Source organism: Dermacentor andersoni, chromosome 5 (assembly GCF_023375885.2).
Source record: "Dermacentor andersoni chromosome 5, qqDerAnde1_hic_scaffold, whole genome shotgun sequence".
Taxonomy (NCBI): domain Eukaryota; kingdom Metazoa; phylum Arthropoda; class Arachnida; order Ixodida; family Ixodidae; genus Dermacentor; species Dermacentor andersoni.
Genome location: NC_092818.1, coordinates 171951324 through 171970874, shown reverse-complemented (window position 1 = coordinate 171970874; position 19551 = coordinate 171951324). Strand labels below are relative to the sequence as shown.

The 19551-nt window shown below is 45.8% G+C and overlaps 1 protein-coding gene across 1 annotated transcript; it reads right to left on the bottom strand.

Moving 5' to 3' along the window:
• Window positions 1-10658: 10658 nt before the first annotated feature.
• LOC126531627 (acidic phospholipase A2 PA4-like) lies at window positions 10659-18796 on the bottom strand. The gene is made up of 4 exons (XM_050179242.2): window positions 18691-18796; window positions 16806-16965; window positions 14918-15067; window positions 10659-11009 (listed from the first exon to the last, which is right to left on the bottom strand). The coding sequence occupies exons 1-4, from the start codon at window positions 18794-18796 to the stop codon at window positions 10883-10885; spliced, it is 543 nt and encodes a 180-aa protein (XP_050035199.2). The 3' UTR covers window positions 10659-10882.
• Window positions 18797-19551: the final 755 nt, after the last annotated feature.

Genomic DNA, 19551 nt, shown 5'->3' with positions numbered 1-19551 from the left:
CTATTCGTCATTATCCTTACAGCGCAGTTACTGGGGATGTTCGAAAAGGTACTAGGGCAGTTCGAAAACTGCTTAAGTACTTTTTCTTGGATATTTTCGTTTGTCTTATCGCTGACATCATTACATGGGCATGGCCAATAATGAAACTAACTACGATAACTAACTATTGGGGCAAACTAAATGCGCATGGAGTGCCTATATGACAGCTGTCGCTGTAATAAACCCTTTGCAACGCTCATTGTGGCAGCTTTAGCCGTACGATCTGATTCCAATATACTAAAGAACAATAAGCAACTTTGTTACTGCGTTCGCGTCCCACTTTCATTTCAGATCGTGCACAATATATTTTAACGTCCATATGTACTCATAGAGCTATGCCTGTTCTTTGTATGTTTATCAAAGATTGGTGCGAGGGTCTCATTTATGCGAAGTGCGACAAAATAGGAGCATCACTTCACGCATCATCTCTAACAAGCAGCCAAATGACGGCAGCCACTAGCAACAATGTTGTGACCAGCCGCCGTGTAACCATCCGCATATCATTTGCGTGTTGCATTACTCGAAGCATTCTGTGCGCTGATGTTTCATAGCTAAATTTATTGCCAATAACCGCAATATATATTAGGGCCCGTCTTGCCTTGCGGGTTCTCTCCTTCGGCATTACACTAAAACACTGCATTTCACGCTCACATCTTCTGTTGCTTCGTTTTGGTGGTCACAGTTACATACCGTATTAGAAGCAATATCAGGTTTTGGTGCGTAAACGGCTTCAATAAATTCTTCATACAGTTTTCTTTTTTCATTTATTTACCCTAAAGGCCCAGCTTGGGCATTACATAGGGGGGGAGAACAATTGATATACAATATGCAATGATATACAATATACATAGTAAGTCGAATATCCTTATATGAAGTAGTACATGCTATACAACCTTTACATCACTTCTAATTTGACAACATCATACGCCAATAATTATTACATTATACAAACAATAATATGACATCTGAAGAAAGGCAGGAAGAAATGTTAATGTTATTAATTCACGAATGTTTCATTAGGTGCTTGTTTGAATATAATATGGTCAGTTATTCCGGCTATATTAGTTGGGAGATGATTCCATTCCGAAATGGCTAAGTGAAGACATGAAAAATGCAATAGTTTAGTACGTGCAAATGGTTGTTCGACCTTAAATTCGGGATCAATTCGTGAGAATTTTCTTTTGGCTGGTAAGATGTGTGCCTGAGAGAATATATTTGGGTTATGAAAAAGCTGATGGAAGAAAGTTAGCCGAGTTATCTTTCTTCTAGTCTGCCAAAAAGTCGATCGCCAAAAGTCTGCCAAAAGTCGATCGTCTTCGTTACAAAGTTGTTATCAGTCTCTATCCATCTTAAACGTCACATGTCACGGTCCAGCCCCCGCCATCAGTTTCCATCTCCTATGGCACGACCTGACCAAAAGCTCTGCCTAGTTGGAAGAAACAACGTCTTGTGCTTGTCCGTCCTGAGACCACAGCGTCATTGATCGCCACAGTGGCGAGGTGAACAGGCATTTGCAGAGAATAGGAACGTTGTGTGCCAACTATTTTATTATTTCACTACCTCACACATAAAATTATGCAGCAGAGTTGTGCTATCGAGTACTGTTGCCTGCAGCCTACATGACCCTTAGCCCTCGGGCCTTTATTTTCCATCAAAAAACGTTGCGGGCCCGACAAGTGAAAAGTGGTTATACGACACTTACATGCACCTGAGGTCCTGCGGACAGGAACGGCTCCATCAATTTACATATTGACATTTCACTCATGCGCCTAAACATCGTGACAGAGGTTATGCTGACATAAAAACGTCAACTTACATTAACAGCTACTTCACAACATACAAATTGAAAGGAAGCTACATAGCAGTAAACAAATAGAAAGTGCTCTAAGAACACTAAGTTCTTATGACAACACATTGATAGACGAGTTATGAATGAATGAATGAATGAATGAATGAATGCTTATTTTGACAAAAAAAAACAAAAAAAACCTACAACTAAAAGTTAAAGTTAGAAACATACAAGTTAAAAACGTACAACTAAAAAAAAAGAAAAGAAGGAAAACAGCACTCTGCAGGAAACACATACACCGAGGTAAGGAATGCATTTGCGGGTGCAAATTTCTGTCACACTCAAAGAATGAAGTTCATTTCGCTAAACTACGTTTTTGAGTACCTGCCTTAACCTTTTATCTTCACAGAGCTGATCTGCCATTGTGCGAGGACGATGAGACGATAGATAATTTCTTCTCGTCGAGGTGTTGACGGAAGCCAGACCCACTTGCTTCGCTTGCGGTGGCTGGTCTAAAATGGTGGCCGCGCACGTAAAAAAGGGAGTTAAAAATGTCACTAGTATGCGTCCTCACCGAAGAACAACTGGCAGCGCAATAAGTGCCGAAAGCGCTCGACAGCGTTATAATGCTGTTCAAAATATTTTATTACATACGCAAAACAATCCATTCTCGCCCGCAGCTCCGAGTAGCCAGTGCCAGAGCGACCAGCCGTCTTCTGTACCTTTTGCAACGGGGCACTCTCCGGCTATTAGAAAAAAATCACTTTTGTTCGTCGTATGAACGCATATTTCCTGCGTCACTTTCAGGTGTTGAATTTTCGCAGTTTTGTGATGTCATTGGACAGGGAGACGAAGTGGGCACAGCCCGGAAACGATAAACCACGGAGATCTAAAAATGAAGAAGGCTTGAAATCGGAAACAGGGGCTCTATGACGTAAAGCTATTCCAAACTTTTCTATTCTAATTCTGCAATAAGCCCTCCATGATTGATCAAAAAATTCTCAGACCACCCCCATTTCGCCTGTCTCTTACGCGACGTCACGAAAACCACGAAAACCCCCCATCTGATGGTGTGTACACACTGATTAAGCATAATTTTACCGAACGAAAGAAAGATATTTATTTCTGATTCGACGCCTTTTTTTCCACAATACTCTGTCATAGACCAAACGCTTTCGGGCTGCGCCCACTTCGCCTGTGTGTCAAGCGACGCCACAAATTCGCAGAACTCACCACGTCAAAGTGATGTGTACGCGTTAAAGATGCATTATTATGCCGAACAAAACTGAATTTTTTTAATAGCCGCAGGCTGTCCCATTGCGAAAGCAATAGAAGATGGCTGCCCGCCAATTGCTCTGACATTAGCTACTCGGAACGGCCGGGGAGCGTGGACTTAGTTGCGCATAATAAACATTTTTCCGCGGCAGTATAACATTATTGAGCCCTTTCTACACCTATACAACATCATTTTGCCAACTCTTCTTTCTTTAGGTTCCATTCTGGTGGCATTTTTAGCGTTCTGTTCAACGCCACCGCGTTATTTTCGGCAAGTCACCGCAAGCTAACTAAGGGGAAGCGGGTCAATCGCAGACGCTGGCATCACCCTCTGCATCCTGTTATCCCATTTCACTGCACTCGCTCGGCCCCATTTAAACCCTATCTACTTGAGCGTGCTCCTCGCATCTTGTCAGTCAATTCGATAAGAAAACTTGCTAAATGTAGGCAACGCTATTCGCTTTGAATGGAAAAAAAAGTGACCTTATGTAAACGAGGAGAGCGTTTTATTGGGCTTTTCAAACAGCGCTGCGGGTTATCACCCGATGTTTTCGTCGGTAGTTTCGTAAATTTTACGTCATGAAATTGGAATAAAAACAGGTTATAATAGTTTTACGTTATAGGGCCCAGCTTCTTCTGTTCTTTTGTGAGGTCTAGTTCTGCATAATCAATGCATACTCGTCCTTTATACGAAATATTTTCAGTCTTCAGGACGTCGCGTGACAGAAAGGCAAAGTGGGCGTGTGCCAAAAAAGCTTTGACTAATCGTGGACGGCTAAAGCAAGAAATTAAACAGACAGATTGAAATAGCTGCAGGTTATAGCGCCTTAACTCTTTCTTTCGTGCCAACTAGCGGAAGTAACTGATCATATCTCTGGCAGCAACCTCACATTTCCATCGGACTGCACGATCGACCGCTGTTGCGGCAAAACAGAGGTGTGTTTAACTGTAGATTGCGCCCTCACATCGTGTCTCCTCCACGACTTATCAATGCTGTTATTAGATGAGTGGCCCGTGCATGTAATCTCACTGATGAGGCCGGGGGACCTCATGATATATTGCTTGAGGTGTCCTTAGTCACGTAAGCGCGATTCCTTTTTATTATTATTGTGAAGCTTTGCCCATGTGCTTATTGCGCTAGAAGAATTGCAGCGCAACATGTCTTTATTCATTAAGCAGGGATATACCTAGAGGAATAGGAGCGAAGGCAACCGACCGAGCATCCGGTTGTTGGGAGGTAAGAAAAACAGAGTATAAAATAAAAACAAGGAAGACAATGTACGCTTAGTGTAGGTTGTAGTATGTACAGGAGGACTGTAAACTGACACTGCGGCCAACGCACTTCAAAAACTACAGTAGCGCGTTTTTATCTTCCTGCGCCAGCAATCAATGTGGTCATGGTCTAAGAATTGTTGTCTCAAGAAATGTTCTAGAGTCCAACCAGTTTAGTCCAGCCTGTAGAGAGATTATACTAGGAGAATGTCAGCAAACTTAAAAGTAGAAAAAATCGAGAAGCAGACACAGACAAAGCGACAAGAAGGTGACTGGACTAATAACCGAACTTCATTCATGAAAACGACGTCCCCCAAGTCCGCACTGAACATGCGCAAGGTACAACATAACAAAGACATGGTCAAGACCTTATCTATAAACGTCTACACTGATCAAGAAATAAAAACTCTTTCTTGGTAAGGAACACAGACGGCGCGCTTACACACTTCTCGGGACCAAGCTTATAGATGCGATAAGCTTCAATCAACTCTCTTTTCTGCTGAGTCTTAGCTTTCCCCAAGACTGAAACGTCATTAAAGATGGGATTACAACCGAACTCCTTACAATGCAGCGGAAGATTACCTCCTGTGCCTGTGGGTATTAGATTCGCATACTCACGCATCCGATCATTCACACAACGACCAGTTTGTCCTATGTAATCTCTACGACATCTGAAAGGAATACTGTACACTACACATGTGTCGCACGCTTGTACACAGATTCCGCTATTGCAGGGATCAAAGTCTTTGGGTAGCCTGCCACTAACAATCTTCTCTCTTGCTGGGCGGCACTGTCTTGCATTCCAAAGACTTTGATCACTGCAGTGGCTGAATCTGTGTACAAGCGTTTGAAAATGAAAAACAGAGGGGATCACGAAGCGCCGTTCCAGGTCTAGGGGCAGATCCCGGTCCAGGGGCAGATCTATGTCCAGGGGCTGATCCGGAAGCCGCTCCAGGAGCCGCTCTATCTCAAGGGCCCGGTATGGGTCCAGTGCCGGCCAGCAGAGGAAGAGAACGTCGACGCTATCGTGGGCAGACATGGTTGCTGGCGGCGCCCATGCGAGATCCACCCGGGGCCCACGCGACCCGCTTCCAGAGCAATCCAGGGAGGCAGAGGTAGCGCGCCTTATGAAGGAAAACGCGGACTTAAAAGAAATGATCAGAAAGATGGCTAGCGAAATGATAGAGATTAAGAAATTAGTAATCAGTCAGAGTGTTACATCCAACGCGTCGGCGCCGACCGCCACAGAAGCACCAGTTCCGGCCTGCGACTCGGCCGGCGCCGCCAAGCGTAGGGCAGTTTCCAGTAAGGACGATTCAGATTCGCAAACTTATGAGATCAAAAGCATGCTGGCCACGCTCACTAAGAGCGTGCAGCAGTTACAACAAGGCTTAGCACAGGTGCAAGTCGCCCTAGGAGACCCGAGGAGAGGCCTAGGCGCGCTGGCCGATCGCATGGACGCCCTCGAGCGTCTGGTGATCCCGAATAATACGTCCGTAACTCCGATGCAGGTCGTTGTTCCGAACGCGTCGGGGACTCAAATCAGGGCTACGAGCACATCGGCACGTCAGAGTGGGGGGAACTTCTTGCGCGCACCTGTGCTTACAGCGGGTACCCCGGACAATTTATCTAATCATGGATAGTTCCAAAGAAGAGTTCAAAATTTGGCAGTGGAACTGCAGGGGGTACTCCAATAAGAGGGCTCCTTTGCAGCAATATTTAAGGTCGCTACGTAACAAACCACAAGTAATAGCATTACAGGAAACCCTCGTCTCTGCCGCATCCCTCTCTGGTTATCGTGCCGTCTCCGTGCAGGCCGAAGGTCGGGGAGTGTGCACGTTAGTTGACAGGAGGCTTACACACTTGTCTCACGACCTGAAGCTGGCGAGTTGCAAGGTCGAATACGTCATGGCGGAGGTTCTGCTCAATACGAGACAACGCAACCAGCGGAGAAACAGCGTGTTCATACTCAACATCTACAGCAATCCTAGGGACTCGCAACAGCAGTTCAAAACGATACTCAAGAAGTCCGTCGACCTGGCCGGCATCCATCCCTTGGTCGTCGTCGGAGATTTCAACGCACCGTACGGCGTGTGGGGGTACGTCTACGACACGAGCAAGGGTCGGGGTCTGTGGCAGAACGCCAACGAAATGGACCTCACGCTCCTCACGGACAAGGCGTTCCCCAACCGAATCGGCAACTCGGTTAGCCGGGACACCACCCCCGATCTGGCGTTCGTGAAGAACGTCGAGGGAGCCGAGTGGAGCAACACCGCAATAAATTTTGGTAGCGACCATTATGTGCTCGAGAACCGCTTCGAAGTCACCTGAAGTAAATCCAGACATTTCACTGTCACGGACTGGGACCTTTTTCGCAAGCTCCGCGGCAACGACAGCGCACCCGTCCCAAAAGACCTGGAAGATTGGTGCGAGCGAATCAAGAGTGACGCCGAATCATCCACTAAGAAGATCGTCAGTGACCTGGAGGTAGAAAAGATGGACAGTAGGCTGGTCCATCTGATCGAGGCCAAGCAGGCGCTGCTTCTGAGATGGAAGGGACAAAGGTTTCACCGAAGATTGAGGAAAAAGATCTCGGAGCTTAACAAGGCCATCGAAGATCACTGTCGGACCCTCGGCAAGCAGCAATGGGACGAGGTCTGTGACTCGATCGACGGGCAGATGCGTAACGGCAAGTCCTGGGGCATGCTTAAACATCTCCTCGACGAGGGCAGCACCAGATCCAGTCAGAGACACACGCTCGCCAGAGCCCTTCACGAAGCTACCATATCTTGTTCCGGGGACGAGCTGGTTGCCAAGCTCATAGAGAAATACCTTCCCATAAAGCATGGCGACGAGGAAGACCGGTTTCCCGACTACCTCGGACCAGCCCGTTCGGAATTGGACGAAGACTTCACCGTGGGGGAAATTAGGCAAGCCATTTTCGCGCTCAAGGGGAAGTGTGCGCCAGGTGCCGATAGAATCACCAACAAGATGCTGCGGAACCTTGACGACGGTTCGATCGCATACCTCACCGAGAAGATCAACGAGACGTGGAAAAACGGCAGCGTCCCAGAGCAATGGAAGACCGCCAACGTCGTCCTGATCCCCAAACCCGGCAAGGCTCCGAACGTGGACAACCTTCGACCGATCTCTCTCACCTCCTGCGTTGGGAAAGTGGCGGAGCACGTCGTCCTCAACAGACTAAACAGATATCTCGAAGAGAACAACATCTATACTCACAACATGATTGGCTTTCGTGCCGGTCTCTCGTCGCAGGACGCCATGAAGATGATCAAACATCAAATCATCGATGGCAGTACCAGAGACACCAGGGCCCTGCTCGGACTCGACCTCGAGAAAGCGTTTGACACCGTTCTCCACGAATACATTCTGGCCTCCATGGCAGACCTCAAGCTGGGCCCCAGACTATATAACTACGTCCGTTCGTTCGTGACGGGGAGGAAAGCGAGGCTGCGGATCGGCGACTTTGTCTCCGACGAGGTGCTCCTGGGCCCACGGGGCACGCCGCAAGGCTCGGTCATTTCGCCTGCTCTCTTCAACATCTGCATGATCGGCCTGTCGAGGAATCTGGCCCAAGTTGAAGGAATCAAACACACCATCTACGCAGACGACATCACCATCTGGTGCACCGGCGGTAGCGAAGGGCAAGTGGAAAGCGCCATGCAAGAGGCGGTAGACGTCACGGAGCAGTACCTGCTACCCACCGGACTCAGATGTTCCCCGACCAAATCTGAGCTTCTCCTTCATAGAAAAGAAAAAGGCCGCAGACCCAAGGGCTGGAAACCAGTCTCGGAAAGTGACATTCACCTGTTCACTCGGAGCGGTGACCCGATACCCAGGGTCGACACCATCAGAGTCCTGGGTATGTTCATAGAATCACGCGGCGGCAACGGCACTGCGTTACGCAAGATAATTGCGAAAACCGACAATGCTTTTCGCCTCGTCCGAAGGGTCACGAGCAGACATCGTGGCCTCAAGGAGGACAACCTGCTTCGGCTCATCAACGCCTTTGTGCTGTGTCACTTCACCTACACGGTGGCCATGAACTGGCTCAGAGCTGAGCGGGAAAAGCTTAATGCCCTCATTAGAAAATTCTTCAAGAGAGCCCTCGGGCTGCCCGTCAGAACGCATACAGAGGACCTCCTTCGGCTCGGCATACACAACACCATGGAGGAGATGGCCGAGGCTCAGGAACGGGCCCAGCTAACTCGGCTGTCCACCACGCCAGCCGGCAGGCGTATCCTCGAGGAGATCGGACTCGCACCAACCAAGAACTTGGCTGAAGACACCCAAATCCCCAGAGAAATAGGGGAGAAGATCGTGGTCGCCCCTTTGCCCCGCAACGTTCATCCCGTTCACAACGCAGGTCGTCGCAAGGCAAGAGCATTTAATATACTAAAGCAAATAAACAAAGACAAAATCCCAGCAAGCTTCGTGGACGCAGCTGCATACCGAGACGGCAAGGCTTTCGCGATTTCCGTCATTGACACGCTGGGCAAAGTCATCAACTGTGCTGCCGTCCGGACGACGAACCCGGAGGTGGCCGAGCAAGTGGCCATCGCACTCGCCATGCAAGACGGTCGGAGAGACAGGGTGTATAGCGATTCGAAAGCCGCCATCAGGGCATTCCAGAAAAGCCGGGTAGCCCGGCAGGTAGTTCAAATTCTGAAAGGCGCCAAACAGGGCAACACCTCCATGCACTCGATCCTTTGGTTCCCTGCACACGTCGGGGCGATTGAGGGGGTTCCTCTGAACCTCAACGAGTCTGCCCACGAGGCTGCGCGTGGCTTTACCGACCGCGCTGCCCTCGGATCGGGCGACTCTCTCCCCGGACACAGAGACGCTCCTCTCACACACAACGAAATCACGAAATTCTTTTACTTAGAGAGAAGGGTTTTCCCCCCGCCTCACTCCAAGCTAAGCAGGCCGCAGGCGGTCACACTAAGACTTCTGCAAACGAATTCGTACCCAAATCCGGCGTCCCTTAATAGCATATATCCAGAGATTTATCCAAATTGTTCTTGCGTGGCCTGTGGTGAGGTAGCTACGTTGCCTCATATGCTCTGGGAGTGCGGGTCGCTGGGCCCGAAGTTCACCAAGGAAGAGTGGGACGCGCTCCTGCGAAGTCCTGTCTTTGAGGATCAAATCCTGGCCGTTCAGCGCGCCCGCGATCGCGCCGGCAGACTAGATCTGTCAGTCCCGTCGTGGGATTAGCCGGGTGCGCGTTTCATCGCGCTTTGCTGGACCAAATAATAGTTTATTCACTCACTCACTCACTCACGAAACGCGAGACAAAATGAAAAAGAAGTTGGTGGGTATGCCGTATGTACATGGCATTTCACACAGATTGAAAAGGGTTGCGGCAAGAAACGACGTCAGATTGGTTTGCTCTGCGCCTTGTAAGCTTGCAAAAGTTTGCATGAGGGTCTCGCAGCACAGTTCGCGAAAGAGTACGCGCAATACCAAGCATGTCATGAGGCACCGCACGTGTAGTGTACAGTATTCCTTTGAAATGTGGTAGAGATTACATAGGACAAACCGCTCACTGTGTGAATGATCCGATGCGTGAGCATGCGAATCTAATACCCACAAGCACAGGAGGTAATCATTCGCTGCATTGTAAGGAGCGTGGTTGTAATCCCATCTTCAGTGACGTTTCAATCTTGGGGAAGGCTAAGACTCAGCAAGAAAGAGAGTTGATTGAAGCTTTTCGCATCTATAAACATGGCCCCGAGAAGTGGTAAGCGCGCCATCTGTGTTCCTTACCAAGAAAGAGCTTTTATTTCTTGGTCAGTGTAGATGTGTATAGATAAGGTCTTCAATATTTCTTTGTTATGTGTGCCTTGCGCATGTTCAGTGTGGACTTGGGGGACGTCGTTTTCATGAATGAAGTTCAGTTGTTACTCCAGCCACCTCCCTGTCGCTTTGTCTATGTCTGCTCCTCAATTTTTTCTACTTTCAGGTTTGCTGGCATTCTCCTAGTATAACCATGTACCAACTAGCCCAACAAGCCACTCTCATGAACTGTAGAGAGATGACAGCAGAATGTTTAGATAGTCCATTAACATGAGTGTCTGTGTGTGTTGTGCCACTGCCTATTGACAAATTCAGCATGTGTTTCAGATGTTTCAAATCGTGTACACTTGTAACCCCTAAGCTGTTCCTCGGCGACCGTTGTCATGCGGGACGTAACAGGGCTTTCAAGCTGCTATCTGCGGATTTTCTTCCTGCATACACTCTATTTTGGACCAATAAATAGTCAAATAAACACTTAATTTCATTTCATTTATGTGTACATGCGCAGCAAAGATTCTCGGCAAACAATAGGTGTGCTTAGTTAAAACTGTGTTGTAGTGTTTACTGTGTTACGCATTCTAGACACTTTGAACAGCTGTAAAATTTGTTATAATGTTATAACCCACCCAATCTTAGCTTTCTTGAACGCTAAACTTCAGTTTCATGTGACGTGAAGGATTTCGTACGTATCTAAGCTTTCTTTTGTTCAATGAACGTTTCTAAAAAGTTTGGTGGGCTCTCGATGTGCCACTCCTTAGGTTTTGACGTGTCAGGCTCTTCAACTTCACAGGGATCCTTCAGTAAAAGAATACGCCAGCTGAAAAAAGAAACCAAATAATCTAAACTGAAGGTGGAGATCATTATTTTCTTATTCATTTATGTGACTTTCGAGACTTACAAGAGCCTCAGGTATTACAGCTAAATGCAATCAGTTTACCTCGCAAAGACCATAGCACCAAAGGCGGCAACCACATGCTCGGTATAGAACAACAGTGTACTTAAGAATAGTGAAATCATAAACAACTGCGTTATTACATACTGTATATCAAGTAGGCAAAGAAAGCACTTGGTACACTCTTTACATTTTCGACTCAAGGAAAATTACGTTTTTCGCCTAGACATATATTTTTGGTGTAAGGCTTGTACAATGCAAACGTAATGCTTCACTTTCAGTTCGCAGACGCTGAAATGAAACGAAAGAGAGAATTGTGCTAATCAAGCGAACCAAGTGTTATCGTAGTTCATAAATAAATAAAAGATGAGCTTTCCTCTTCTTATTGAACTAAGGTAAACTGACGCTGGATTCAATATTTGTAGTTTAGAAAGTGATACTAATGCCGCATATTGTTCAAGACATTAGGAAGATAATGTCAATGCCAGTTGCTTCGGTTGCATTTCTTCTTCAATTATCCGGCTATATGGTGCCATAGCTAAAGCATATTAATTGTACGCCTAATAAATACTTCTTTTTTGCATTGTGTATGGCCCAAAGTAACGGGACTCCCCGTAAAAGGAATCCCCGTAAACGGACACATAGAAAAGCAATCTGTGCTCTTCTTTTCATTCGCTTGTGCCGTAAAAATCCGATGACGCATAAGCACTTATGTGTTGCGAATTCGAAAGCATTAATGTCCAATTGGACCCTGCTGAGCGGTCCTTCGAGTTACGAACTATTCGCGGCCAAGCGAGCGCGTTGAAACGCTTGTCCAGTCACGCCGAGCTTTGCAGAGGGAGTTTCGGTCCAAGTAGCAGGGTGTGATCAAGCAGAGTGCACAGGCATCATCGTTTAGCCCTGTGAATAAGACACTGGGCTTCTGAGTGTCGGGCCATAGGTTCCAAACTTACCACTGCCAAGGTTTCTTCTTTCGAATTTATTGTGTTTTAATACATTAATTTTTATTGTGATTACTGAGGTGAAGTTAGAACGCAGGCGAGAGCTCGAGCGGACAAGGAACGCGAGGATAACACAGGTTTCCGAGAACGAGAGCGAGGGTGACGGGACATTGCGACGATGCCCTCTCCCCTCACGCAACAGCCGGCGCACCAGCTGTTGCGTTTGGGGTGAAGGCATCGAAAGGGGAGAGGAGAGTAAGCCCTTTCACCCGCTCTGCTCTGTCGAGGCGCGCACGTGACGTGGCGTCGCAGCCAATGGGAATTTAGGAGCCGTTTCGCTGCTAGTCGCCGGCTTTTGCGCTGAATGGACCATTTGATGCTTTCGCATGAAAAAGTGGAGGAACTATGAAAACCCACCAATTAGCCCAATTCGTTGTTCTGCTAGACCCCTAAGGAAATTGCCTCCAAGAAATTTTGATGGTATAGCAAATACATAAATGCAGCATCACAGTATAGTTCTGCAATGGACAGAAATCTCTACAGCAGATATATTGGATCTGTGGCTTTCCTGGCCATTGAGTCAGACAGTTTAATCTAATATACAACGTCAATCTGCTACTGACCGAAGCGAAGTGTTTAGTAAATCGCCTTAGCTTTTGCGCACCCTATCAAAGCCAGATGAAATATAGGTATGCTTTTATTACGCAGACAATGCCGCCCAAATTAAATAAATTTTTACCAATGGCGGCCGATTTTTTATTTACACCGTCACCGGTCAACAAAACCTTGACTTCGACAAATAACAGAGCGCCTAAGGCACATAAACATGTTTTTGCAAAACTGTCGTTTTTTATTTATGTGAACGACATTGCTGATAATATTAAATCTTCTGTGCGCATGTTTGCAGATGCCTGCATATTGTATAGGGTTATTAATATTTTAAAAGACTGTGCAGCATTGCAAGGTGACATTGACAGGATCACACATTGGTGTTCAACATGGCATATGAACTTTAACATGAAGAAAACGGTGCCCATGTGTTTAACTAAAAAGAAAGTAAACAGTTTTAGTCTAATTATAATACGAATGGTACAAAACTATTGATGTTGTCAGAATTTAAAAATTTGTTAGTGTATTTCACCACTCATTTATTTTGTGCTTATTGTGCTTATTGTGCTCACGTGCCCGTTCATTAAAACACCGTCCGGTGTTTTAATGAAATATCTTTGAATATCCTTGAATGATAGGGCGTGTGAACACAATTGGGCCGTAAATAACAATGCGGGGGGCCATCTGGCAGAACACTGTAAACTTCACGATTGCCGTCCGTATCTTCGCGACACCAGGTTTCTGGCACGGTCTAGAGATAGACTAGAACGGGAGATATTAGAAGCTTTCTACATTGCAAAGGCCGAGGGCACGTGCATTAGCTGCCCTTCAGTGACGCTCACCGAAAAAGAGATAGCTTTTCTAATGAGATAGGGAGGTCATGATGTCACGATGGGCCATTCTAGGTTGTATCTATTTAAAATCCTGTTTCTTTAAAAAAACATTTAGTTGGAAGTAGCGCCTTTTTCGTCGTACATGTTCCTCTTTTAGTCCGCGTCTTCGTAGCGCTCTTTTCTTCAAGTATGCAAAACCAACTCGCCCACATCAAGCTTCTGATGCTTATTCACTCCGTCTGAGTTCTCTTAGAGGAGGGTTCCTCTTGCGAAAGCTGGCCGCGTAATATTATGATCATCCTCTTTTATGTCCACTGCAGGGCGAAGGCCTCTCGATGCGATCTCCAATTACCCCTGTCCTGCGCCAACCGATTCCAGCTAGTGCATGCGAATTTCTGAATTTCATCACCCCACCTAGTCTTCTACCGCCCTAAACTGCGTTTCCCTTCTCTTGGCACCCATCCTGTCACCCTAATGGTCCACAGGTTATCTAACCTACGCATTACATGACCTGCCCAGCTCCATTTCTTTCTCTTAATGTCAACTGGAATATCGGCTGTCCCTGTTTGCTTTCTGATCCACACCGCCCTCTTCTTGTCTCTTAACGTTACGCCTAACATTCTTCGCTCCATCGCTCTTTGTGCGGTCCTTAACTTCTTTTCGAGCTTCTTTGTCAGTCTCCAAGTTTCTGACCCATATGTCAGCACTGGTAGAATACATTGATTGTACACCTTTCTTTTTCGTGATAATGGTAAGCTTCCAGTCAGGATCTGACAATGTCTGCCCGAATGCGCTCCAACCCATTTTTATTCTTCTGTAAATTTCCTTCTCATGATCAGGGTCCCCTGTGAGCAATTGACCTAGGTAAACGTATTTCTTCACAGACTCTAGAGGCTGAAGGCCAATCCTGCATTCTTGTTCCCTTGCCCGGCTATTGATCATTATCTTTGTCTTCTGCTTATTAATCTTCAAACCCACTCTTATAGTCTCTCTGTTAAGGTCCTCAATCATTTATATAAATACAATATATTGCTTATTTAGTACCCTAGAACTATTATATCCCAATATCATTTATTACCTTAACGCAGCCTAACATAATCTGCCTTCGCATTTCATAGCAATAACACTCGTAACTCTCCTATAAATCCGTTTCCGACGCAGCATGCACTCATTTACGTACATCGAAGTTTCGTCCAGTTTCTTCACTCGATACACAAGCAATGTCCGTGATACTCGCCCGTTCTATTGCTTGCATCTCTTTCTCAACGCGTGAGCTGCTAGCACTCTATTTAAACCCACGTGCAAAGTATTAGGTTATGTACGACGTCATACAAAAAAGGTTCTTTCATTGCTGCTAACGTCTGAATGCAGCTATGAGCAAGAAAAAAAGCACTTGAGTCAGCATGAATGCAGAAGGCCGTGCCATAAATCAAGTACCGAAGGGTCTTACTAGTTGTACTTTGTGCACTCAGTGGGATAGCCATATTCGAAGCACTTCGTTTGCAGCAGGTCGAAAAACAAGACTCCCACAGTCACGGAAGGGAGGCTGCTCACGTTTTGTAGACAGTTGAAGAACTGTCTGTCGTAAACACACTCTGTCCTGAAATGGTAACGATAACAATTCGTAAAAGAGAGGGCAACTTGATTGAGGAATATCCTTGAGTGCACACATCAGCCTAATTTGGATCATAAAACCACAATATTCATCCTAACAATCTAGCTTGAAAGGGGAATGTTTTTTTTTGTTTTTGCCATTGCAGTAGTCATAATGCCTAATTGAAATGCAAAGTACCACATGCGTCTACCCCAAGGACGAGAATTCATATGCGTCACCGGCAGATAACATTCGATTAATCTTGCCTGTTATTTTATAGCATGTTTTCGTATATCTAGTGCTCTGTTCTGAAGATGTTTCCATCTTAGGAGCCCAAGTAGCTTATGATACTGAGTAAAGCCTTCTTCGTGACTGTCGCGACTGTGTTCACAACTGTCTAGCCTCCTAAAACTCGTTGTCATCACTGCTTCTTTAAATTTAGCTCAGACTTCATTGAAGTAGCTTATTCGCCGGGATTATGAAGTATCATCCATTGGGAACTGTATGAAAGTGGTTTGGTTATATTTTTACCGCCACATTATAACAGAATCAACACTAATGGCCCTTATACCATTGAATAGTCCCAAAAAAGGAAAAGCACCTGTGAAGTGCGTTTGGAGTTCCGCGAGTTGACGTGCAAAACCATGATGCAGCATCAACACGCCAACGTATCATGCGATGTTACACCACTGCATCAGCCTTTTTAGCGGGGAAATGGGTTTTTAGGGCGAGGAATATGAGGAGACGGTTACTTTCTGCGCGTTTATGAAAATGCTGGCTTAGAATTCTTACAGGGGAAATTAAACAAATCGAAAGTTGCCGTTTCAAGTTCGTAACATACAAGTCAGTAATAAAAAGCGACTTGGAAAGCAATCATGTCCCTGACTTGTCTTCGGGTCTCTGGCGGCGAAAGCTCGAAAGTAGTGAGTGCGCCAGTATGTGTCTTATCCTACATAGCGGACATGCCTATATTGAGAGACCGCTTTACTTCAGAGCATGTGTTGGCTGCCAAAGAAGCAGCAAGTAGGTTATGGTGCTCTCACTGAGCGACTATTCCTACACCAACGACAGATGTCGAGGGCATGTGTGAATTGAATTGAGTTAGGTTGAATTGAACTCTGGGGTTTTCCGCTTTAAAAACGACAATTTATTTATGAGACACACCGTAGTGAAGGACTCCGATTTGCAAACATAATTATCTGTCAAGAAGAATTCTGCCTTTGCCTCACTCACTCACTCACTCACTCACTCACTCACTCACTCACTCACTCACTCACTCACTCACTCACCCCCAGGGTATCTGTAACATGCCCCCAATGCACGGGGGACACGAGCGTTCTTGCATTTCGCCCCCACCGAAATGCGGCCGCCGCGGCCGGGATTTGATCCCGCTACATCGTGCTTAGCAGCGCCACACCATAGCCCCTAAGCCACCGTGGTGGGTAAGGGAACATGTGTGTAGTTCGTAATTACCCAGTCTTGTCAAAATTAAACATCCTCCTCAGTTTTTATAGTACAAAATTTTTCGAAATGCACTACGTTTTACAGCGAAGTTGTGAAGGGGAAGCTCACAAATGTTTTCATGCGGCGGAAGAGTTCGGGGGTGTGGTTGGTATCAAATGTCAAAGAACAGTCAGAAAAGCAACCTACATCTAAGCCCAGAACTTGCTTTGAAGAGTATGTCGTTTCGAAGTTACGTATTCCCGTAATGAAAAAAAGAAAGGGTGATGGCCAATGAACTCACATCGTGTACGGCAAGTAATTTGTTACATTGTGCTTTGTCTGGAATGCCGGTATGTTGTCTTGAGAATGGTCATGTTCACGGCAGCATCTGTCGGTGTCTCTGGCCGACCCCAAATCGTCGTAATTTTTTGCCACGTCACCAGCTCCGCACCACTTTGTTCCTGGGTCGTGAAGATACTATTTTAATGAAAGGCTGCTTCTTTTTGTAGAAACAATCCCAAATCGCAGCATGCTATTTATAGAGAAGAGAGAAAAAAATCTTGATCTTGCCTTTCTCAGGTAAAGGTAAAGGTTTCTCTAATGGAAGCGCACTGGAAACTCAATAATACGAATTATACTTTCAGTAAAATGTTGTAGAACGGATGGTGAGTATCCAAAATGACTATAGGTAAAAGAAATATTGCTACGCCTTCCAATATTATGTCTAAAAAGTCCCCTTGCAGTGGAGTGAAACAATCGTTCAATGTGTGCTCGCAGATACATAAATTGGTTATGCCACTCTGTGAGACCGGGCAGAGCCACTTAGAGCCACAAGTAATATTCTCAGTTATTTTGCTCATACCTTGCCAAAGCACTTTCTCACGGAACTTTAATGTCATTACTTTTGCTGAACTAATCTGAGCGCCGCATAAAACACCTGCAAGTTACTCTGCTGGGCATGAAAATATTACTGCGAAACAAGAGCACCAATTTCATTCTCTCCATATGATAAATAATGAAACACTCCGTTGACATTCTAGAATTAGGTCTTACGTTTGTAGAAACGAAGTACATAGACACATAGTGGAAGTTAAGGGAGGCGGTCGCAGGCCACAGAGGCAAACTGCCACCTGCTCACAATTATCGGCAGCCGTCTAGAATGAGTATTTGCGCCAACTAGTGAAAGCTTTCGACTCGTACTGGCTTGCCAGAAAGCAACTGTGTTACTCGGGAAGCCGCACTGGGTTGGTTGGTGGCTAAAAGAAAACATCAGGGGATATTCAACGCAAGACTTTCTCCAAGCTGTCCAGCGCAAAATACGCGCAGTCCCTCAAGTTCCGGCAGGAATATTAGGAACAGCAGACAGGCCACACGATTCCCACCTTTCTTTTGGCGAAGTGCCGAGCCATCTTCCGCACATGTCCCCCGTCATTCAAACAGGTTGGATGGATCCAAACCTTGTTCGCTTGTATTTCAGCGAGGAATTAGTTTTGAAGCACGGTTCGCTCGTCAGTAATGCAGTAAATGTTTGTACGTGAGCTGGGGACCGTTTCTGGGGCGCTTTCACTCGAAGACTTCAGAACAGCAGATTTGCAGCAGTTTAGGGCAGCGGACAAGGCATCCTTTGTGCCGCAATCTAGGGGACGAAATTGAGAAACAATGCTCCTACCCAGTGTGCACCTTGACTTAGCACGTATTTTTTAGCCCTTTAACTCCCGAAAAGCTACGTGTCTTCTCAGAGCAGAATTAAGTATCTTGTTTTTTTTCTTTATCTCTTACCCTGAAAGATACGTGCTTGTGCATCATGCACTTTCCTTTTACTCGTTGCGTTAATACCACGGTTTTCAAAAATTTTATCAAATATAAGCGACGTTAGCAATGGTGTGTTCTGAAGTGACTGAGGTTTCTGTGCACTTCAGAATTAGTTTGAAAATCGGAATGCGTGTCCTAGATATACGACCACTCCAAGCGTTCTTTCCTATCAAAGACTCTAGGTAAACCATTTACAGTCTCGTAAACACGGCAATAAAGGCGCTTAATATGAAATAAATATCCATCACGTTATCAAAAGAATTGTATGTCCTCAAGCGCCACATGAGCCAGACAAAAGTTAGCCTTAATCTCTTGTTTTACGTATGCGGACTTGTTATCCCGCAGTAGCGGTTGTTTACCCAAGCCTTACCTACCTGGGAATATGACGAGGCTTTGGAATGCATCGCCCAGACTCTCTAATAAAGAAGACCGTTCTTGCGTTGTATCTTTGTCCGCACATTTGTCGATGAACTGATCCATTTCTTCCACTGATACATCTTTGACCACCTCTGACGGGATCGACTTTAATATACTCTCAATCAGTGTCCTGTTGTAAAAAAAAGACATACTAATAAGAAAACACTAAGACCACTATCACAGTGACACTCATAGGACAGTGTTCTAAAAGCTCAGCTTCCTGCTGTTCTTATTCAATGCTTAAGAGTCTTTTTCTTTTTGTTTGGTACCTATTTCATGTCGTGTTTATAAAATGCCATCAAGAATAACGGGCTTCACATTGTACGACTGCCGTGCATCCAACTTGACGCAATATACATTAGCCGGCTCCTATCAGCAACTGCTGACTGGGGACAAGACTTTTACATTTTTACGTTGCTAATGCTAATACTATTTGCTGGTGTAAATGTAAAATATTGGTTAATTTACTCGTGTATTCAATTGAAATGCGCAAAAGTATCAGAAGACCGCGAATATCATGTTCTTATTCCACCTCAAAGAATCGCTTGCGCTTTCACTGTGACTCACTTGTTACCGATGAGATTGCAGCTGACGAATTCGCCAGTGCTCGTGTCTTCGAATATCTCCGCTAGACGGTGACCATCCAAGTTGATGTCCGTGACAATGCGAGGGCTTACCGTCGGCTGTAGTCTGAAGAAGACGTATCAATACGCAAAGACATCCATGCACTTACGCACAAAACAAACCGTTAGGCGGGACAAGAATGTCGTGCTTAAAACTTTAAAATAATGGGGCTCTTGCACTAAACATTTAAAAAG